The following is a 24,419-nucleotide window of genomic DNA, read 5'->3' as shown; positions in this document are numbered from 1 at the left end:
GAAACATTTGTTAATCCTTATTAAATCCCGGGCAACATCGTGTCTCCATTCTACTAATATATATATATATATATATATATATATATATATATATATATATATATATGTATAGTCCTTTTGAGAAAGCTTTGAAATGAATATGAAGTTAAGTTTATGAATAGATTTTCGGGGGGGGTTTTGTTTTTTTTTGGTTTTTATTTTCCATTACATGGAAATATTACTCTGATAATTATCATATATATGAGAGAAAGAGAGGACACGTGTTTCGCCACCTATGCTACAATGTAATAACAAAGATATTACAACATATATATAATTAAATGCTTTAATTTTGACAGTATTCTAACGAGACAAAAAAAAATACTTCTCAAAGTTGCATATTTTTTGTTAAAAATAAAATTGATTTCTGTCTTTAAATCTCAATTTTCTTTTTTCAGCTATACAAAACATGATAAAAATATTCAATAATTTTTAATAATGTTAAAAACTTTGTTTTAATGCATTTGTAGACTTATAGCTGCATTCTCCAACTTAATTATTAGTGAAATGGTGATAATGATATTTATTTGCACAGATAAAAAAAACTTAATAAATTGATTTCAGAAACATTTTTACGTTATAAACTTGTTAAACTTTGTTGATATCAAAATTTTGGAACTTGTTTACTTAATTATGAATATGTCATGATTTTGTATTTTTCTAAAAAAAAAAAAAAAAAAGGTGTCAAAAGAAGCTATTTTTATCTTAGAGAAACATCAATGATAGAAAGAGATTTTTCTCGTGTTATGGCAAGAAAGATACAGACTGGTTCAAGAATGCTTTCTGGTCAGATGAATCAAGATTTTGTCTTGTTAGTGATGCTCCCGAATGGGGCATTCGAAGAACTGGAGAAAGATTTTTCGCCAAGTTGCATAAAAACAATAGTTAAATACGGCAATGGAGGGATAATGGTATGAGGAATTTTTACTGCAGCAGGAATTGGAGAACTTATTACATGTGCGAAGTCAATCAATGCAAAGGAATACATTCGAATATTAAAAACAGGACTGTTACCAAGTATCCAGAAGCTGAGAATATCTCAGAACATTATTTTTCAACATGATAATGCCTCTGCACACACTGCTAAAGTCACAAAAAAATGGTTTTCTGATCTGTCAATTAATGTGATATTTTGGCCAGGTCAAAGCCCTGATTTAAACTCTATCGAGAATTATCGGTCCATAATATCTCGTGCATTGGTTGGAAGAACTTTTTTGAACAATGACAAACTGTGGGAAGCTGTGCAAAGCGAATGAAATAGCATCTCCTCTTCACAGTGTTCCACTTTGGTTGAGAGCATGTCTAAAAGGATTGATCTTTTAAAGAAATCAAAAAGGGAATACGATTCCATATTAAGTATTTATTAAAGTAAATTCCTTGTTCTGTGTTATTTGTCTCGTTGAAGTTTCCTTGTTCAATTGTTCTTTGTTCAATATAGCTTTTAGTGCAATAAAATGTATAAAATTTGTTTGGCCCATTTTTTTGCTCACGAGTGTATATATATATATATATATACACTTTATATATATATATATATATTATACACTTTTTATTCCAGCATGATTTCTATATATACTATGTATTCAAAAGAAATCTACATTGAATGAGTAACCTCATTTGCATATTACATTAAAGAAACTCTATTTTGAAAATCACTTAGATGTTGTTTGTTGTAATAGTGTCGTTTTAGTTTTTCTATTAATTTATATTATATAATATTATTTAAAGTTTATTGATTTTATTTTTAATTTAATTTATATTTCATTTATTTTCAATTATTAATAGCTGACAACAGTAACGTTTAAAACCGGGTTAGCTTATTTATTTAAGCTATGAGAGTTATTTTCCCTTAAAGCTATTAGAGTTACTTTGTGTTTGATTTTCATAAAACAAGATAGAAGTGTTTTATGTTTCCCTAAATTTAACATGTGATCACTTTTTGAAACAAGTTAGGATATTCGGTGTATCTTAAATAGTGTGTGACTAATTCCTCCGCCCGGCAATATGTTTCGGACATAGCTACATTATTTAAAAATTTGGAAAAAAAATTGAGATAAAAAACATTTCAAAGAAGACTTTCATAAAGACTTTCATAAGTTGCAAATTAAAAACTCAATACCCATCATGCAATAAACATGAGACCATTTTTGTTTAATTTAATACAAATTTAAAAGAAATTCATATCAAAAGTTTTGTTATAAATGTTTTAAGTTATATTAAAACAAATAAAATTCTGGTTTATCATTTCATTTTTCTTTATAAGTTCAAAACGATTTCTCATTAGAAATTCCATGAAAAACAGTCCCAGCAAGATATAGACAAATTGTAATTGTCAGGTATAATTTTTTTCAAATTTAATTCTATTTAAAATTTCTTTTGATAGTGAAAGCATTATAATTCAGTGCAATTTTCAACAAAAAAATTGGATTTTTTAATGTAACATGTCTAATTAAATTTTAATTTATTTTTTGCAGAAAATTTTCCTTTTCAAAATTTTTTCCCCTGATTTGTTTGCTATTTTCATTGACATTTTTCTTTTTTTTTCGGCAGGATTTGAAAGAATGTGATTTGCTTATCATCTTGGGAACGTCCCTCACTGTTCATCCGTTTGCTTCCCTCGTGTCTCAGTAAGTACACCACTCCACTCAGTAAAAGGAAAACAACTCCCTTTATTTCGTATTTTATCTCCTTATAAAAATGCAAAACTCATAATAATCATTTATTTAGTATTTTCCATATAATTTAACGTTTTCGATATTTGCCTGATGGAAAGATTTTGAAGTTCTGAAACATGTTATAGCATAATTCTTTATTTTATTTATTTATGTATTTTGAAAGAATGTCATCTGTTTTTGTCCTCAGTCTTGTTGGTGTGATCATTTATTGTTTCTTTTTTTTTCTTCTTTTTGGGAAAGGAGGATGGGAGTAGCCTTACCTGCCTGATAAATTAATTGCTGCTATCATATTTTTATTGTTTTTATTTATATCTTAGTGATGAGTCACAACTTATCAAGGCCAAAATCCACTCGAGGATATTGTCTAATACTGAAGACTATGAGAAAATTGGAAATAATAAAATAAACAAAATTTTATTACTTATGGGTGGGTGCTGTCTATAACAACTTTGTTGATATTAGATTTGGGGATGATCATGTTGTCGTCTGCTGAGAAGCAATGTCGTGGTGTGTGTATATATATATAGTTTGAAGTTGCTATTTTTCAAAAGTAGGTAACCAATGGAATATAACGAGGTTAATACAAGAGTGCTCAATACGGAAGTAGAGTTAGTTACATTTTCAATTTGTCTTTACATAAGCAGTGATTTGTTGCTACACAGTCATGAGCATGTTTCAGTCTTCTAGTGTTTAGTAACTAGAGACCTCTTCAGGCAACAAACACTTATTTACGAAAGCGGAATTCAAAATGAAAACCGAAGATCAAATTTCAGCAAACCAAAGGCCGTTTCCCCCCCTCTCTCTCTCTCTCTCTCTCTCTCTCTCTCTCTCTCTCTCTCTCTCTCTGCGATATAAGATACACATGTATACATAGTCTCCATAAGATCCATGGGCACTATTATTTGTAGATAATTAATATAACCCCCAGTAAAAGTTATATCAGTGCAAAAAACTGGGTTTAATTCCTAATCACCATTCTAGCGAAATAATCATTATCGCTAACCATCATAAGATTAATTATAACATATATTCTGAGTTTTGCAATTACTATCATTATATAAAAGTTTTAATGACAAATTTACAAATACACCAATTAATAAACCAACATTAAACAAAGTAAATATGAATAAATTTTCAAGTGGTCAAATAAAATAAAAATAAATAAAGAAAGAATAAAAAACCGATTTTGTTTAAATAAGTTAAAACAAAATTATCATTATCAGGCAAACAATGCCATCCCTCCCTCCCTTTCTCCATTTTCTTTTCTTTTTCTTCTCTTTTCCTTCCTCCCCTTTCCATCAACCCCCACTTTTTTCTTTCTACATTTCCTTCCTTTCTTTCTTTCTTACGCCCCCTAACCCCTTCCTCCCCTCCACCGTTCACTAGAAGCCCAGTAAATGGTCAATAAATCTGAGTTGAATCTTTTAGCAAATAGGAATACTAAATTAAAACAGATAATAAAAAAGGAATTTTGAAACAACCCACCCAGACAGGCGGCGGGTAACCAGACATGGTAACTTCATCCTTGTTTAAGATAACATCTTGATCGCTCTAACTTCACAACCTTTGATCTTACAAACACGATTCCTCAACACAAACAGGAAATGACTGAATGAAGAAACGGTAAATAAGTTAATAAACAAATAGGGAAATAAACAAACTAACAAATTCGCACCTAATCAACCCTTTTCTCCACGCAGAGAGAGAGAGAAAAAAAAAAGGAAAACGGCCTTTGGTTTGCTGGAATTTGATTTTCGGTTTTCATTTTGAACTCTGCTTTCATAAATAAGCGTTTGTTGCCTGAAGAGGTCTCTAGTTACCGAACACTAGAAGACCGAAACATGCTCATGACTGTGTAGCAACAAATCACTGCTTATGTAAAGACAAATTGAATATATATATATATATATATATATATATATATATATATATATATATATATATATATATATATATATATATATATATAATTTCAAAAAATACTGCTCAATTGTTAGTTAGGAGTTTATTTTACTATGTAATTGTCACATAAAACGGTTTCCTCACTTGATTTTGTTTTCAGTCCAACTTTAGCCAAAATTATCCTGTTTACAAATAATACCTTGTCATTTTTACTGAACTTGCTTAGCAAACTAACCTCCTCTACAGATATTTACACATGTTTTTATTTATATATGAACACTAAGTTTTCAATAGTATACATATTATTTATTATATCCAAACTTTTCCAATTTTGTGTTCCTCCATTTTTCAGAGTTCCAAATACGACCCCTCGACTATACATAAACTTGGATAAAGGCACTTCATCAGTAAGTCATTGCAACTGCTTTCTAATACATTTCTTTTTACATACCCCCACCCCAATGAAAATACTTCCAACCCACGTGATTAAGAGAAAAGTTCCACACCTTCACTGTAGAGGTTCATAAATATCAGAAATTTTCCTATTCTAATAGCTTTAGAATTTTCTTCCTGTTCCTGGACTCCCTAACCATGCTAACATGAAGAAATTTAGATGCAGTGTTAATGAGCATCTTGCTACCCAACTTCTCACTCAATTTGACCCTTATAAATCTGGTCCTTATCACAGTAGATCAGTGACTTTGTTTGGGATGAATAAAAGTTTTAAAACTTAAATTGATTATAATGTTGCTTTAAGGGATGTGTTAAAATTCGGTATCTAGTTATAAAATTATACAACATGCATTTAAAAGGATCACATCATTTTTTTACAAGAAATTATGTGAACAGCAAGAAAAGAAAAGATGAACAGGGTCAATGAGAAAAAGTAAAAATACTCCTGAGCAACGCCGGCTGGTTACAGCTGCTAATAACTAAATGATGATTGTTAGTTAAAAAATATATTCTTGGTAAATTAATAAGTAAACGCCCAGCTCTTAGTCAACCTTTTTAGATGTTATGCTTATCAACTTTTGACCAAATACATCTTGATGTGTGTAAGTTTGCACCTTTTATAAATCCTGTCTACACAGGGTGACTCTAAAAAAATGCCACCTTTTAAATTTTTAATAAAATTCACAATAATTTCTGCAGTCTTGCCATATGTGGTGCACATTAATTTAAGTATATGTCTGGCTTGTCCACCAAGTTGCAGTCACGAATATTTAACAGTCTTTCTTTTATCACTGTTCAATGATATGAGTGGATACTTTTGTGGCCATCATCAGTAGTATTTGTGATTCTGAATAGATGAGTTTCACACTCACTGGATCTTACCCTTTTGACCCTGATCTGTGAGGTTATCTTAAAGATAATATCCATGAAAACAACGCCCAAACAATTTCTGAACTGAAGAGGGTCATCACATCCAAAAGAAGACAGTGTCAGAATTATTAACAATTTCGAATGTTGTATGCAAGTATGCTTATCATTGAACGGCAATAAAACAAAATTTGTTGGACATCCATAACTGAAACTTGGTGGACAAGTCAGGAAATAAACTGAAGTTGATTTGTACCAAATATGGCTGGATTGCAGAAAGGATTGCAAATTTTATAAACGATTCCATGGGTGGCAGTTTTGGTTTCTTCCTGTGCAATAAATAAAAAATACTTTTATCTTATAAAGCTTTGTAGCATTCATTGCTTTGTTACCACAAAACTGACTATTCAACAATGTGGCTTAATTTTCAATGAATCATTTACAAATGTTTTGTGTGTCAGCATTCAATGACCCACAAAAGTGTTGGTATGTGATAAAAGCTGACAAAAACCAAACCAGCTTTTAAGGAGAAATTTAAATATAAAATTTGAAATAAATTTAAAAAAGTAAAATTTAAAAAGAAAAAAGAAAAACTAAAAATAAAATTGGAAAATAAATACAAATTTTCAAAAAGGAAAAGAAAAATAGGATTTTGAATGCATTTAATTTTTTTTATTTTCTGTGAAAATTTTGGTCCATCCATATGCGGTACAAATAAAATGAAGTTTATTTGTAAGGATTGTGAATGATTCCATGGGTAGCTTTTTGGGGGGGAGGGGGAGGTAATCACGTTATAGTAAATCTCTAAAAAGTAATCTGTGTCTCTATCGTAAGAAGAAATCGCAAGAATGCAAACGCTATTCTACTATTTTTTTCTTTCTCTTTTTCTCTTTCCTCCCATCTTGGCTTGCGTTTCGTCTAACAACTTTGAAACGCTAAAACAATTTCCGTACATCATTTAGAAGAGAACCAATAAAATAAATACTGAAAAAAAAAATGAGACTACGATTAAGATGCATTCGTCCAATCTGTGCATAAAAGATAAAAATGCTACTCCGAACTCAAGTGTGATGGATAAACCAAATTATTTAGATTATTTGAACTACTATTCTTGTCTTGGTTGCTATTCTTACATTTAGGTCGATGTAACCTCTAACCTTCTTCAGGTGAATTTTTTCTAAACTTGGGAATCTTTATGGCAACTTACATGAAATTTTAAACTGAACACTTTATTTAATCCATGAGGGTAGATTGTTCTTGTTCAGTCAGCTATGAAGTTTTAATTAAATATTCTGTTATTTTCAGTTTTTATTGTCTTTAATAATAATCAATAATAACATATTTCTGAATTTTTTTTAGATAAAGATTGATTATTCATATTATTTGGATTCTCCAGGTTACCATTCTCATCTTAAGTGTTATTTTACAACGCTTCAGTCGATGTGACCTCCAACCTTTTTCAGATGTATCTTGTTGAACTCGGGAATTTTTCTGTCAAACTCGGGAATCTAAACGGAATTTCAAATGGAACCCTTTATTTAATCCATGGAGATAACGGATCTTATTCTGTTAATCATGGCTGACTAGCAATTCCAATTAATTTGCAATTGTATTTTGAGTGTTACCCACACTGAGGATTGAATCTTCAACCCCCAGAAGATTGTAACAAATTTTACTACGTACTTTACCCATTATTCCATGGGTCCTTGCAGTCTGTAAGGTTCACGCTGTACAAATAACACTCAAGATGAGAACAGTTATCTGAAAAATCTAAATAATACAAATAATTAATTAGCACTTTTACCTGATCATGGCTGAGAGAATGAGAACAATCGACTTTATGGATTAAATAATAGGCTCAGTTGTAAATTTCGTATAGGTTCTCAAATGTAAGATTAAGATATCCATGTTTGAAAAAAATGTTCCTGATGAAGTTTGGATGTTACATCGGTCGAAATGTTGTAAATATAACAATGAAGGTGAGAATAGTAGTTCGATTTGAATAATCCCAATTTTTAATCCTCAACTAAAGATTCCGAAAAGAAGAAAATGCAATTTCATTTCTAACAGAATGAACAGTGCTTATTATAGATATGTACAACACACAAAAAAAAATAAATCAAAGGTGATTGACCGACAGAGCCATTGTAGAAATGCATGGATGTATCTAAAAATGTTCCTTTTCCACTTGAAGATTCCGAATTAAAGTAGAATCTTCCCAAGTGTGGATGACGGCAAAATCCACATTCGATTGTTATTCTATTTGTAAACACTAATTAAAAATGCTTCATGTCAGTCTCAGTATTTTTCTCGAGTGCAGATTTCAAGATCAACTTTTTAACATTCTACAACTTGTTCCTCTTCACATTCTTCAATTTGCCATTGGTTGCATTCCGCAATCAAAATGGCCGGCATGATGACTTTTAACCTATCTTTTCTGCTCGAGTGGATTTCTTCACTCATGTATTCTTTTAATTCTCCTTGAATTTTTTTTCGATTCTTAAACATTGTTCTTTTATTGTTCATCTTGTTTCATTTTTTATTTCATTATTTGGCTTAGTTTTTATTTGAATTATTTCGCCTACTATTCTTACCCTCGTTATTATTTTCTTGGCGTTTTGGCCCATCTAACCGCTGACCTTATATATGTACTAGTGTGTAAATCTGACTGGATTGAATGAGGATCAATTAATAATTTTATTGTTATTGTAATTGGTGAAACCGTTCATTTTTTTAATCAAATCGCAGTTTATCTCTGACTAGAACATACCTAGTCTAGCCAGGGATCCACTGCAGTGCACCAGGAGGAAGCTTCACATGCCTCCTCACAGTGACTTAATCCACAATACATTATAATCTACATTGCACTGTAGAGAACCCACTGTTGATTTTATAAAATTATTTTTATATAATGACTTGCATTATAGTTTAAAATACAAAAATCAAGTATCATGGTGCATTTATGGTCTAAACAGAAACATTCATTTCTAACGCGCCTCTGTTTTATCAAAGAACATACTGTTGATCTTATATGCCGAACCCTTCTGCTTGTGCAGTGATAAAACTTCTCAAATGCACTTGTGATGTTAGGCTGTGTAAAGGTGTTAACTTTGATCAAAGTCAGATTGTTCAGTGTTTAATTGGAATTTTTTCCATTATCATACAGAAATGATTGTGAATTTTTGAAGGTTGCAGAGAAAAAAGAAAAATATCTGTACATTCTACCATATGACTCCTACTCCTCCATAAATTAATAAGTTAATGTCGAACTTGGGAATCGATGCAAATTTTGTACGGATTAACGAGTTTGACATAAAGATTCTTGAGTTTGAAAAGATTCATCTAAATAAGGTTGAGGGTTACATTAGTTGAAACGTTAAGCGACTAACCCAACAAGCAACAAAGTCCCACCCCTTCTGTAGAAGTTTCTAGATTCCAGAGAGATTTCTACTCTAATAGTTTCTTTCCTTAGACTGTAAGACGCTGGAATTCCCTCCTTGTTTCTTTCTTTTCTGTCTGTACTTACATATAAAAGTTTAAATGAAATGTGAACAGACATCTCGCTGCTCAACTCCCCATAGTTCCCTATAGACATGATCCTAGATAGTAGCTAGTAGCTCCTTATGTTCAAGTTGGAATACGTCTTGTTTGAGATGAAAAGGAATTAAAAAACAACGAAATATTTTGTTGATGTCGTTAAAGATTTGTTTGCATGTTTCTTTAAAGTTGCAAACGAAAGTTTCAATAATTTCATTCACCAAAATGCATTTCTTCAAAACTTTTATTTGTAATTGTCAGGGTGATCCGTTGTCGATGTTGTTAGGACTACCAGATTTTGATTTTGAGAGCGACAAAAATTACAGGTGAGTTGTTGTCCATTTTAATTTTTTTTTTTTTCAAATTTCTGAAATGAATAATATATGTATTGAAATTATAAAACATTTTTTGATCTCAAGAAGGACTTCTGACTGTGTGCCTAGGAAAGGACTTTAGTGGACAATGAGAAGGTTTGATATGAAAGAATAGGCTGTCCATGTTGTCCAGGGTTTGATGCAAATTCTAATAGCTGTATTCATACCAACGGTCACTAAAGTAAGGAGTTTGAAGTGGGCTTATCTTTCTCATCGTTTTGAAAGCATTGTTGAGCAAGTTTCTTATATGTGTCTCATGAGAGCTTCTGTATGCAGACGATTTGTTATTATTGCAGATTTTTTTTTGGAATATTCAGGTTGTTAATATGGAAGACAAGCATGCAGATCAAAGGCCTAAAAGTCAACATGAAGAAGACAACATTTCTTATCTCCTGTGTTGGTCTCGACCACCAGTGAGATGCTGGCATGTTTCTCTGCACTGTCACAGAGGCATAGGTGTAAACTGGATTGAATGCCTCCAGGGCAAACTATCAATCCACAAAAAGTGTAGTAGTCTTGGTTGGAGGCTTGTAATTGATCTGGATTATGTTTGTTGCAGAGGTCTTGCTGTTACCTATCTAATTGATGGTCAAAAGTAACGGCTATGAGATAACATGCGTGACGTCATGGAGCTACAATGAGGAAATAAATGTCATTACAAAGCAAAAACAAATTGAAGTTCTTTTCTATTCTTTGTCTGCTTTGCGACTGGGGACGACGTGTTGGTTCCCGGACCTGTGGATGAAACTACGTGTTGGTTCCTGGACATGTGGATGTAGATGCCACCTCACTTGGTGTTGAAACTACCTTCCGCTACATAGATGACATGTTGAATGTTGGTAGTGTTTGCAATGCTTGCTGTTAATCTTTAAATCTAGGCATATTTCTTCCAGGACTGAAGGCAAAGTCTTTTTTGGTCTGTGTTTGCTCTGCAATCTTGCATGTTAGTGAAATATGGGCCCCAAATGCTCCTAATTTGCAACAGTTTATGCATAATGATTGTGCCATGATCAGGTAGATTAGCAGCAGAAAACTAGAGGAAAGAATCCTTTCAGCCATGCCTCATCAGAAGCTTGGTATTGGTGGGATCTTGAATACCTTACATGCTCAGCATTGCAGGTGGTTTGTGTGCCACCTCCTACATTAACTTCATAATGCGAGTGTGTGGTAGGCCTAGCAAAATCTTACTTAGGTGCATAATTGGTGATTTGACTGTCTGCAGCATGATTGTTATCAATCTCTTGGATCAAACCACATGAAGAGCAGATATGAGACGTTGCGTGTTACCCATCCTGGAGTCCAGGCATTTGCAACATTTTTAATTCAAAATGCAGATGATGTTGATTATGATGATAAAATAAAGTATGTTTGCAACTTAATTATAAGACCAATATATTTGATACTGTTTAAGCATAGCAGCATTTCTGACTGAACTTCTCCGATACTTTGTTTATAATTCCATTTAAATAATTGTGTATTTCAATATTCTAATTTTTTATCAAACATGTTTTTTTCAGTTGTTTATACATAGCATTGCCCGTTTTTTTTACTTTCATTTTTTTTTTACTTCCATTTTTTTTTTACTTCCATTTTTTTGTTTTTTCTTTTAAACTATGCTGCTTATTACTGTTTTTAAATAGGATTTTGAAAGTTAAATTTAATTATTACTATATTTTTAGCTAATAAAATTATTAATTGAAACAAATTGTTATAAAATATAATTTGTTTCAATTGATAATTTAATTAGCAAAAAATAAATTTTGTTAAATGAATCTTTTTTTAAACCTCTATTTGCAAAATGAATGTAAAAAGCTTCCAAAACTTTCAATCTTTTAATATATAACTAAGAATTTTTCAAGTTAGTTTAAATGACTTTCTGTTTAACAGTTTAAATGCTTCAAATGAAGAGTAACCCCCTCCAAAAAAAACAAAAACAAAATGTCACTCATGGAATCATTAATAAAATTCACAATCTTTTCTGAAATCCAACCACATTTGGTACAAATACACTTTAGTTGATACCTGATTTGTCCACCAAGTTTCAGGTATAATGATTTAACAGTCTTTGGTTTATCACTGTTTAATGATCTACACCAAATATGCCCCCCCCCCATGTTTATCAATACCGATAGTGATTAACGGTTGTTAATAAGTTTGAAGCAGAGGAATAGATGTTGCGAGAAATGAACAGTGATTTTGACAAGAGAGAACAACTCCCAACACTTCAAATAACTTGTTAGTATGGCTGTGCAAACACTTTGGTAATCATTTCATCAGTAGCTTAACACACCCACCCCCGATTTTTATCGGTGGTGTTATTTCAAAGATAATGTCTATCAAACCAATCCCCAGGCTAACAGCCATTACGGTGCAAATCAGAACATTGCTAAGAGAAGAGCCAGTTGGGAGGAGGAAGGGGAGGAGGAAGGAGAGGAGGATCACCCTGTACATAAAAAAATGGGTATTCTGATTTAAATTATCAGTTTGAATTAATAAATTTTAATTAGTTTATCTATTTTGTTTATTAATAACATTTAATTATTGAGCTTCATTAGTAAATTTTAAATTAAAAAAAAAATTTTTTATATTAAAATAATGAGCAATTACGTCAATTTTTTTTTATTCATTTTTTTTTTTGTTGTTTTTTTAATAAACAGAGATGTATTTTGGCAAGGAACTTGCGATGATGGTTGCCAGGCACTAGCAGATTTACTTGGATTCGGGGTAAGCATACAAATATGATTTTGTTAGAATATACATTATTTCATCTCACAGCTTATGTATTGAAACATATATTCAAACACATCCATCATTAAGACAAAGGCTAATACCAAAAGTAAAATTAGAACACTTATTTACAGTTCACAGTTATTATAGACCACCAACATACGTTATGCAAAACAATAAAAGATATTTAGTTCTTACTCTACCTTTAAGATAGCAACATTGATTCTGGCGGTTGGGAGTGTAGATTCTTCATTTTGTGGGAGCTCCACGGAAGAAGTTTAACTTTGGGTCATAGTTAAGAGGAAACAATCTGCAGTACATAGAACCAGTGTACCACCAGAATCGGTTCCTGATAATGTAAATAAAACTTAATCAGTGTACCATTTGCACGCAAGATACTATGTGACAGCTTAAAAACAAAGATCTTTTAGGTCTTGTGTGAAATATTGAGAGGGTAATGTTGTTCGGGAACCAACACGTAGTTTCCAGTAGCAAAGCAGACAAAGAATAGAAAAGAACTTCAATTTGTTTTTGCTTTGTAATGACATTTATTTCTTCATTGTTACGGCCGTGACGTCAGCCACGTTATCTCAAACATTATATCGAACGTCACCCACGCCTCTAACGTGATCTCAAACGTGTTCTATATCGTTAACTTCATGGTTCTCTTTCTTATAGGTTTTTTTTTTTACTGGTGATGTCATTTGGCATGCATTTGCGTACGCACTATGTTACAAGAGGAATGAAGCAACCAACCTCTTATTGTAACATAGCCGTTACTTTTTAACTGTGTCGTTACATTTCAAACCTCTCGGATCCACACGTTGTCTGGTACTGTCGTAAAGAAACAAATGAATAAAAAAAAAAAGAAATAAAAATCGGACTCGTCATTTTTTTTTTAATGCAAATGAATTGCATTCATTCATGGTTCTTCTAAAACAACGCATTTCATTATCTTTCAAAAGTCTTTTCTTACACACATGTTTTACAACGCTGTGCCATATAACAAGTGCTTTTTTTAAAAGTCTCTGTTCCTGTCACTTGACGCCGGTCTTAAGCAGCACTTCCGCGCCCTCGACTTGCACATCCATCCATCTTCCCTTGTACACTCTGTGCTTCTCTTCCTGGGACACGTGCTGTCCTTTTTTTCTTTTTCTCTCCTTCTTCCCGTGATATCAGTGCATACACACTTGCTTAATTTGCATATGTGCTAAGATTGCTGCTGCTACTGTCAATATTTTCGCTAGTCAGCTATCCTACGGCTGCTGCTGATTTTCTCACATGCGCCAATACATGCTTTGTTACATTACAATAGGTAGTAAACACAGATAACCAGAACAACGTTTCATCTAAGAATGAAACGCATGTATATCACAAAAGAATTTTCCTGCAAACAGCGCCCTGAACAGCATTAGCCTTAGAAGCCATTTGTCCAATTATGTCTGACATTTTTTACTGGTTCATTTGACTTTGCAAATGTGTTATATAAGGGTCTTATTAGTATTATTGTTCTTGTTCTTGTTATTGTTCATTGTTAAGTCTTATTAAAAGTGATGCTTAGAGAGAGAGATGTTGTAAGAGAGATTGTTCGTTTTATGACGGTATTCATATATATTAAATGTTCATACTTAGAAGTGTAGATATGAGATGTAGAGTTAACATTGTATATATGTAAGATGTGTATGTCAAGACATTCTAAACCACATGATATACAAGACATATAATAACAATTTTCACTTTACCTTTTGGTAGAATTACAACACAAAGACGACGTTTATAAAAACACATGATGGGTTTATTTCTTCTCACGACCGGTCGTGGTTTTTATCATCAAGAATTCAAAGCTTCACATTCTAAGTTTCAAAAGTGACCGTCTCGCTTCTAGACGTTCGAATCCCAACTGCCGACTATCGTCTCTCGTCCTCAAACTCCCTCTGACTCTCCCCCAGTTTCTCCTTGCTTAACTCTAAAGTTTTCTAACTATATCGAGAACTTCCCATTTTCCATGACGTCATACACATGTTAAAACATGTGTCTTCTTTCACGTGTTCTGGAAATGCGTGTCCAAAACTTTTTCCTTTGTTTACAAAAGGAATTTTAACCTATATTCCCAGTAACCTATATTTCCAATATGTTAAAAACATGTTTATTAAATTATCTTGTAGTTGCATTTCTCAATTGAATTTTTCATAACAGAATTGACAATGCACATTCTTTTCTTAAAACTATTTTATCTCTAAGCTTCACAATCGTTTGTTTTACATTCCATTTTCTAATTCTCTCTTGTAATCTATTTCTAAACCTAAATTACGAGGTTCGAATTTCGTCTATGCTATTTCATTTTCATTTTAACTAAATCTCTCTATTTTTATACTTACATGAAAAGGGGACAGCCCTTATCATGTAACAAATGTTTAATTTTGTGATTTTTTTTTTTCGTATTTGAAATGTATGCTACTTATGTCAACTGTTATGTTTATTCTTGTATATTTTTTTTGTTTTGTGTGGTGGGGGTGACTGACTATTTTAGCAATTTTTAATTATGTTTTCCTTGTGTTTGAGTAATTATTAAAAAAATATTAACAAAGGTTTGTTTAAAATGAAGTTAAAGGTCCTCAACCAAGTAGAGATTCAGGTTCAGAGGTGTTTGGAGTATGGTGTGATCTTATATGCGCTGGCGGTAATTATTTTTTTTTTTTTTCTGAATCATAAACAATTATGTTGAGATCAAATTTGGATTTGTAGAAACCCTGGCATGAGGGTTCATCTAAATAACTGATCATAACTTTATTGTTTATTTATTGAGATTGTCGGACTGACTTCCTCATCTTGATTGTTATAGTCACTAGACCAGTGTGACTTTAGCAACCAAGATGAGGAAGTCAGTCCGACAATCTCAATAAATGAAAACACTTCATCTCAAAAATACAGACAATTACTTGGTCTTTTTAGTCAAAGTGTAGTATCTGTTCCGGCAGATGCTGCAAGCTATGACTAGCAAAGACCAGATGTGGGGGCAACCCTACATGCCTGACCATTAACCAGCTCCTATTTCCCACCTCTCGGGAGCTGGTCTCCTTTTTCCCTTCCCCCTCCCTCACTCCTCACATTAAAAATCGGCCTTGTGCCTAATTTGCTCGGTGGGGGAGCAAATAAATACCATCTGTTCCGGCAGATGCTGCAAGCTATGACTAGCTATGACTAGCAAAGACCAGATGTGGGGGCAACCCCACATGCCTGACCTTTAACCAGCTCCCATTTCCCACCTCTCGGGAGCTGGTCTCCTTTTTCCTTTCCCCCTCCCTTCACTCCTCACATTAAAAATCGGCCTTGTGCCTAATTTGCTCGGTGGGGGAGCAAATAAATACCATCTGTTCTTCAGATGCTGCACTTCCATTTCTTGTTCTCTTTCGGTGGAGGATCAGTCCTTCACGACTGAGACAATTTTTTATTTTTGTACCTTTTCTCCACGTTAAAAAACGACCCTGGTGTCTAACTCTGTCCCGTGGGGAGGCATAGTAAATAGGTACTATAACTTTATTGCGTCGAATGTCTCTATATCAATGATTATTACGGTTATGACAAGAGAATATTCTTTTCATTATTTTCACTCTCGAGTATATATCAGTTAATATCTTATATGCGTTTAGATATGATTGGTTACCCGTGTCTAACAATGTCGGATATATACTCAAGTCAAAACAATGATAAGAATATTCTCTTGTCCCAGCCCTAGTGATTATACAAAACAAAGCACACAGCACGCCTTGCTATCCCAGATATTTATAATAGTAAATGTCTTTCTTTCCACTGTAGAAAAACATGGAAATTGTTCACACTTTGACCGGCATGGGTAACCATTATCACTTGGGGCAGTGTTCAAATCATTTCACTACAATATATTTTCCAAAATTTGATTTTAAAAAAATTATCAACTTTGTACTCATTTTTTTCATATCTTCTTTTTCATGGTTTTCAAAATTGTTTTTTAACATCGTTTTTTCAGCAACAAATGATTCTTCAACATCAGATCTTTTCTATCTCATACGATTAATTAAGAATTCTTATTGTTATTGTTTTCAGCAATTGCAAAAAACATCTCGAAAATATTTTATATAAAATAAAAAACTATTATTAATATTTTTTATGTATATCTTCTCTTACATCCATATAAATAAAACAGTAAATGTGTTCAACCGATAATCTCTTAAACTACTAATCACATAACGCTGAAATTAACAGGAAATAGTAATCATATACAAAGGATGATTTATAATGAGTAAAATCTTTGTTTGGATGAATAACATGTACAAAAATATGTTGGCAAGTTAAAATGCAAAATGTTCTTTTCAACTTGCTGACATTTTTATTAGTGTTACGCATGCGCAAATTCAATCATAGTCATACCTTGAAGTCATTTAATTTTAAATCTTTCTTATCTACTTTTTGGGTTAGCCCAAACGGTAGGGAATGCAGCTGAAGCACTAAATGTTTCGGTTTCGATTCTAGCTGATGACACACAAGTCATCTTTTTTAACTTTTGAAATCAGTACTATATATTAGTACAATAGAGAATTAGCTCTGTAATAATAAATACAAACTCTGAATTAAAATATATTTAAGCGTGTTTTACGACCGACGTGGTTGGAAGCCCTTCTGCTAGTATGTAATAAAAGATATACATTTTTAAAAATATTTAATATAAATCTATTTTATGACTAATAGTTTTTATTTTAATTACCTTTTCTGAAAAATAACGACCATATTTTAAGAATCCTATGAATTGCTTCAGACTATCTGCAAAGAGACACAACGAATCTAACAACCTCTATCTTGCTGAATTGCTCTGTTTCTCGACAAAAAGTCAAACTGCCGCTGATCTAACCTTTTAAACTTTTTATTTTATATGATCCAATTAACTAATCCAAGTCCAACTCTGATCAGGCGATAGATAACCCAGAGATCAAAACTTATCAATTATACCTTAACGTATCTTTTTATACTAATACATAATAACTAATCAAGGCGAAAAGTACCTCAAAGGATAAGAATAAATAAGATTAACAGATTATCAGTTGAATGATGAAGAATATTATGAAAGGATTGAATATGATGAATGGAATGAAAAAAATTGTTTACTTAGGAGGACGGTTTATGACAAATATGTGTTGACATTGAATTCGAAGACGACCATGTTGTAGCCTGCAGTGAAGCAATCTCGTGGTAATGTCTCAGAAAGAAAATCTTTTCATAAAAATTAATTCTTTGCAGTTGTGGTAATAAGACGAGTTTTTGCTGTAAATGTTTTACCAACGATTGTAATTTAGTCAAGCCCTTTCCATGGTAGGACAGATAGAGTAGAGAAATACTAACAGCGTCTCTTCTGTGAGAAAGAGGTTGTGTGAAACAGAAGAGATTTTCACCTACCAGATTGTATTTGGCAAATCATGTATCTACATTTAACTGCTAAAGCACACTACTGCTAAGTAATATGCAAGACATTATTTGATAGAACTCATTACCAGTGATTGCTCATTGGTCAAAATAGGTGGTATCAAGTGACAACAAGTCTCTTTAAATTTTTAGAACGCTCCACTTATTTTGAAAATCGTTTTGTGTTCTCACAACAGCTGTTTACTATTGAATTCTCGTTGATAACAACCGTTGATTTTATTTGTCACAATAAGTCTTAATTGCAGTAATTAAGCCTTAATTGCAGTATTCTCTGTGCCCTTCCAGTTGATGTATTGATTGTGCTATCCCTCTTAGGGCACATCCTCCAATACCATTTTGATTGTTTTGATTATTTACTCACAGGGAGTTCTCACAGGAGTAATTACCAATGATCACTCACCGGCAATAACAAATGGAGTCTGTGTAACAATTATTCTCCCCTAAATTCCAGTATTCTTTGCGCCACAGTGGAAGTCTGAATGGTGCTCTTCCTTCTCGTTCTTTCTATCCTTCTTCACCCTTTACAATCATTTTATGTGGCTGGTAGCATATATGCATGTGTATTATTGAAGGAGGAGGAGAAGATTATGATGGAATTTCTGGTTGTTTCAGTTCTCTTGGATTGGTGTGAGGTTCTTTCTATATTTCTTTACTTCTATTTCAATTTATCTGTGGCTGGTTGGCATTCGTTGCTTGCATTGTGGTTTCTCCACTCAAGTAGTTTCCTCAGCATTCGACTATTTTCATCATTATTGTACACTGTTTGGTGTCAATATCCTCCCTTTGATTCTTATTTCTCCTAGTATTCTTTCAAGGTTTTTCATAACTGTTGCCAGTGCTTCTACAATCGCTGATCTTACAGTGATTTTCTTTGTGTTTCTTAGTCTTTTCATATCTATCAAGGTTTTCAGCCTCCTCGGTCTTCACCCTGTGATTTGCTGGAACGGTAAAATTCACGATTTGGCACGTTGCTTTCTTCTTGTTGACTACTATCACATCTGGTCTTCTTGCTTGGATTAGTTTGCATTTTCGTGTCCAAGAATTTTGTGTTTTTCCTTTTTCAGTACTGCCTTCTGTTTGTGCGTGTATGTTCAAAGTACAAGTATTTGCATTGTTCCCATTGATCTGCGTCTCCCACACATCAAATTTGTTTCTTGTATACTTATATTATTCATTTATTCATTTATTTATTGCTATTGTGTTTTTGTATTTTTTTGTTTTTGTTTTTTGTTTTTTTTTTATTATTTTGAAATTGATTTTTTTTTTCAGGACGAATTAAAAGAGTTAGTAAAACAAGAACACCAGCGAATCTGCGATGAGAATGCCGGAAAGTCACAATCTGAGTAGTGCTATCAACAAATTGAGATGAACGAACTTATTGGACTTACTTCTTCGGAGACCTTGATATAGGCATAAAAAATTATTTTTATTTTTAGGCAAACAAACTCTACGTTAATTGGGAACTGAAATTCCATTTTTATTTAAATTTATAAACTTTTTATTTTATATAACTTGATTTTTAAAATGGAGGCTTCTGTTACAGTCTCCATTCCCTCCTCCAAATGGTGTGTGTCTACAAAAAAAAGAACATAAAAAAGTTGTCAATTTTTATCAGAGATTTTAAAAAAGAAAAAAATCAAATTAAAGATTTCGTTGATAAAAATCAATTTTCATGGCGACCAATTTTTTTTTTTAATTTTTCATCAGAAATTGAAGAAACGTTTATTGTTGTCGCATTTATTTTTTACCAAAAGAATAGAAATTCTTATTTTATTGCTTTCAAACCATGTAAATCGAAATGATTCTTTACATCTTTAAATTTGAATTTTTCAGATGACAAACAGACAAACAGGTGTTTATATATAGTCTGATATATTTAAAAGTATGTTTGCATTGTATATATTATTATCTATTGAAAACAATTACAAAGTTGCACTGTATTTTCTTGCCTAAAATACTAAAGGTAAAAAATTTATTTAAAAAAAAATGGTGATTCCTTTTTTTCTCTCTCTGTGGTATGAAAACAATTACAATTAAGGAAACGATTTTTTTTTAATATCCAAGTACCGGAATGAAACATCCGGCAAGTTTGTGACTAGAAGTGGTTCAAATTTTGGATTCCGCCTAAATATATAACATAACGATGAAAAGTAAACTAAAAATAAAAATGCATTCGACAGATCCAAACATACAATACACTTTTAGAGCAGGGTCTGTTTGATCTTTAAATTCAATTAAAATGGTTTTAAAATATGCTGTATTATGTATACATTATACAGAAACTGAAAACTGAAAAATGTTTTATTTAACTTGTATTATTTGAATTATTGAAACTTTTATTCTTATCTTAGATGTTGTTCTTGCAACGATTTGGCTGGTGGTATTACTTTCGGCATTCTTCAAGTGCACTTTGTCAAACTCTGGAATTTATATGAAATTTCAATCCGAAACCTTTATTTACTAAGTCGACATGACCAGGTGCGATGATAGAACTGATTGTTGCCTATAATATTTATCTGTTGTGCCACATGTTTATGTGGACTTATTTAACATTTCCACCTGGTCAGGGCTGACAGAACGAAAACAATCTACCCCTATGGATTAAATAAAGAGTTTCATTCGAAACTCTGCATAGATTCCTGAGTTCAACAAGACACACATGAAAAAGGTCAGAGGTTACGTCAGCCAAAACGTTGTGAGAATAACCTACAAAATGAGGACAGTGGTTCAAATAATCCAGATAATCTGGGCCATTTTATTCAACGCATATACGTATAACAAGTTAATACACATCCAAAGCAGAGTTAGTTCAATCTGTATGATTTTCATTAAAAAGGGTAAAGAAAATAAAGGTGCGTAAATTAATCAACTTTAAAAAAATTGCACAATTTCTGGAACTCAGAGAAGAGGTTTACTGCTTGTTTATGTTTCAAATTATTTCCAAACTTAACCGGAAATCCAGGAATCTTTTTTCGCAATGTTTCTGGTATAAAATATCATCTGTCATTCTCATTGTGTCCATTATGTAGAGATCAACAGTTGCTAACAAAACAGATGGAAAATGTGTGTGTGTGTGTGTGTGTCTGTGTGTGCACATGGGATGTTGCTACCAAATTGCAAGCCACAATTTGATTAGTCCCTCTGACCTTACATATGTACTAGCTGTATATAGCAAAAGGCCCTAAAATCCACAATAATCTGAGGCTTACATCTCACTCGTAGTTCATTTTTATGTATTCTCTAATTCAATTTTTATATTTATACAAGACATAGTCGTGACCCGTTGAGTCACACCCACTAACACTATTTATTCTACTTTGAGTTTATTTGAAAATTCATTGGCATATCTTCTTGCATGACTAAAATGACTCCTTACTTTTGTATTATTATTATTATTATTATTATTATTATTATAGAAGAAAATAGACTTATTATTTGTCATACTTGTTTGCAGTATGTATACAGGCACATATGCAGACTAGATGCCAGTACGGAAGAAAGTCATATTTTTCTTTAAATAAGCATGGATTCAGGAAATATTAGAGCATAGTTGGATCAGCATATTGGGAGGATGTAAGCAAAATAAAGCGACATCTTACAGATAGGGTTGACTAGTTCAGTTAATTATAAATTACGATTAATTAAGACAATTAAAACAGAATTTTTGTTCAAACATTATTCAATTATTATAAAGTATATTTTCGCATCTATTTTATATTATTAAAATGTATAGGAAAAAGACATGGAAAAAAAACATGGCATTTATCATGGCGCACACATACATATAAAGCAAAAAATATATTATTCAATACAGACTGGTAAACTGTACTATATATATATATATATATATATATATATATATATATATATATATAGTGCTGTTTCACAGCTCATCAGTGCTGTTTCACAGCTCATCAGTGCGGCTAGACAAGCAACTACCTCAAGCCGCCAGGATCGAAACCCAATCGCCCAAATGACTGTCGGAGCTTCTAATCGTTGCGCTATATGCTGCTGCTATGCAGACTGTGAATTAACAATGTTTTGACATTGTCCAAATACCTAAGCTCAATTTGTTTACACAAAGAGCATCGCTTCATACGCTAATGGTAATTTGTACATTACTTCCCAAATGCTCAACCTAAGATAGGGAGCATGTGTGTGTGTTATAAAGAAATTTAAGACTCAAGCTAAAATACTCAAAATAATCTAGAAGTCCCAGAAACTCTTTTATAAAACGACAAAAAGAGCCCAACTCTAAAAATAAGACTGTATATATATATGTGGAAAGGAAACCCCACAATCATTGATATATTCATCAACGTTTCGTCTTTATCTGATCTTTCTCAAGATGATTGATTTGAAATAACACACAAGTACGACTCTATCATCTTGAGGAGGTTTTAAAATAAACACAAAACGTTAATGAATACATAATTTTGTTTTTTCGTTTTCCATAATGTTGGAATATTATTTTCATAATTTTTATTAATATATATATATATATAAATATGAGAGAGAGAGAGAGAGAGAAAGAGATAGAGAGTTTAGACTATGGTAGAAACCGTGAAACACAGTGACCAATGGCATAGATAAACAAAAATAAAATTCATCTAATAGAACTTCCTACTACTTCCATGCTCCCCTCACTTTTTCTCATGATTTCCCTTCATTAGCTAAACCCTCTCCTCTTTCCTACATTGAAATAATTTTCTGAACGTCATTCTGAAGAGTGACATTGAGGTGTCATCTTATTTTTAATTTATTCCTCTGTGCCATATATATGTTACAATGTAGATCTCTACTCACATGTGGAATGCTGAGATTCTGTTCATAACTTGTCTGTTAGAGAGAGTGGATCTTGTACTTAACGACGCAAGATTCACTTTCATCAAATTAATCTGCATCACTGGTCAACACAATATTTTTGGCAGGCAAAGTAAGACTGGTTTCTGGGGTTTTCAAGGGCACTGAATCCGAATCTGACATTAGTTTTTTCAAATTGGCTCTAGTTTTGGAGATATCACAGGGGGTCGTTTGTCTGAAATCACCCATTCGCGACCATAGCTAAACGTACAAAAAACGGCTAAATAGTGCATAAATGTCAGATATTGATTTTTATGATAATCTTAAATCACAAAGACAGTGTAAAATCTCAATCTAACAAGTTAAGTTAGATATAACATCATTTCATTTATCTTATAACTGAGCACTTTTCATAGATTTCGAGGATATACAAAAAATTTGCTAAAAATTTGCTGAATTTTAATTCTCCAAGTGAAAAAAAAACATTTACATAATCAGTTATATATCATAAATTAATGCAAAGCATTATACACTAGATTCTTAGTTACAATGAACACACAAAACAATATTTTATTCACAAAACTAAAATTGATGTTTATACGATTTTCGCTTGTGAGCAACTTTTGGGCAGTCTCTCAAAAGGTTCCAGCAGTAGTCTGCCATCATGTGCTCATCCCATTTGCCTTGATACCTCTCTTCCATTGTTTTGATGTCTTGATGGAATCTCTCTCCCTGCTCCTCACTGTAATCACCAAGATTACCAGGAAATATGTCGAGGTGGCTAAACAAGAAATGAACTTTAATGCTCATATTTGCCCCTAGTTTTCCGTATGCAGTAAGCATCTTACGGACCAATTGCTTGTAATTGTCAGCTTTGTGATTTCCCAAAAAGTTTGTCACTACATCTGTGAAGGACACCCAAGCATTTAACTCAACCGTGTTCATATGATTAGTGAAGTCAGAATCCCTCATGAGCGTTCGAATCTGAGGTCCATCGAAGATGCCACCTTTAGCTTTTTCGATGGAAAGACCTGAAAATTGCCTGCATATGTACTTGAAGCAATTCCCATCCTTGTTCAACGCCTTAACAAACTGTTCATGAGCCCTAGTTTTATGTGCAATGGAGGGAAGATGATTCTATCCCTGGGTACCAAAGGCTCATTAATGACGTTGGCTGTGCCGACTTCGAGACTTTCTCGTTCTGGCCAGTTCTCCCTTCTCCAGTGCTGGATTCTTGCTCTGCTATCCCACAAACAATGATTGTTAGGCTCTCTCCACACCATTGGTACAGCAAGCTTCAACTTCAGCTTACCGTTGGTCAAACCGCGGAGACTTTCTACACAGGTTTTGCACACCATATGTGGGGCCCAAGACTTGTCTTGGTCACCAAGTATCATATCGAAGTATGCTTTGTACGCCCTCTTAACAAAGTCTGTAATATTCCTCTTTTGTTGTGCCATCATATACTGCCCACAGATGTAACAAAAGACATCCGGTTCATATCTGCAACATCTTCTAGAAGAACTCAGTTTCTCTCTGGAACTCATTTTCAACTGTGGAATTAAAAAGAAAATTCTTAATTACTGTT

At 32.6% G+C, this 24,419-nt stretch overlaps 1 protein-coding gene across 2 annotated transcripts in view; it reads left to right on the top strand.

Moving 5' to 3' along the window:
• The window catches only part of LOC145247405 (NAD-dependent protein deacetylase sirtuin-2-like), a 307,963-nt gene extending 288,256 nt beyond the window's left edge, over nucleotides 1–19,707 (top strand). For both annotated transcript variants that reach the window (XM_080109110.1, XM_080109111.1), the window contains 5 exons: nucleotides 2,590–2,666; nucleotides 4,969–5,023; nucleotides 9,735–9,799; nucleotides 12,505–12,571; nucleotides 19,298–19,707. In XM_080109110.1, coding sequence (XP_079965236.1) covers nucleotides 2,590–2,666; nucleotides 4,969–5,023; nucleotides 9,735–9,799; nucleotides 12,505–12,571; nucleotides 19,298–19,375 — 342 coding nt within the window. In that variant the 3' untranslated portion in view covers nucleotides 19,376–19,707. The remainder of the gene's footprint in view (nucleotides 1–2,589; nucleotides 2,667–4,968; nucleotides 5,024–9,734; nucleotides 9,800–12,504; nucleotides 12,572–19,297) is intronic.
• The last annotated feature ends 4,712 nt before the right edge of the window (nucleotides 19,708–24,419 follow it).

The sequence above is a fragment of the Euprymna scolopes genome, chromosome 25 (assembly GCF_053919585.1).
Source record: "Euprymna scolopes isolate OS-2025 chromosome 25, ASM5391958v1, whole genome shotgun sequence".
NCBI lineage: Eukaryota > Metazoa > Mollusca > Cephalopoda > Sepiida > Sepiolidae > Euprymna > Euprymna scolopes.
This window is presented reverse-complemented; position numbering and strand designations above follow the sequence as displayed.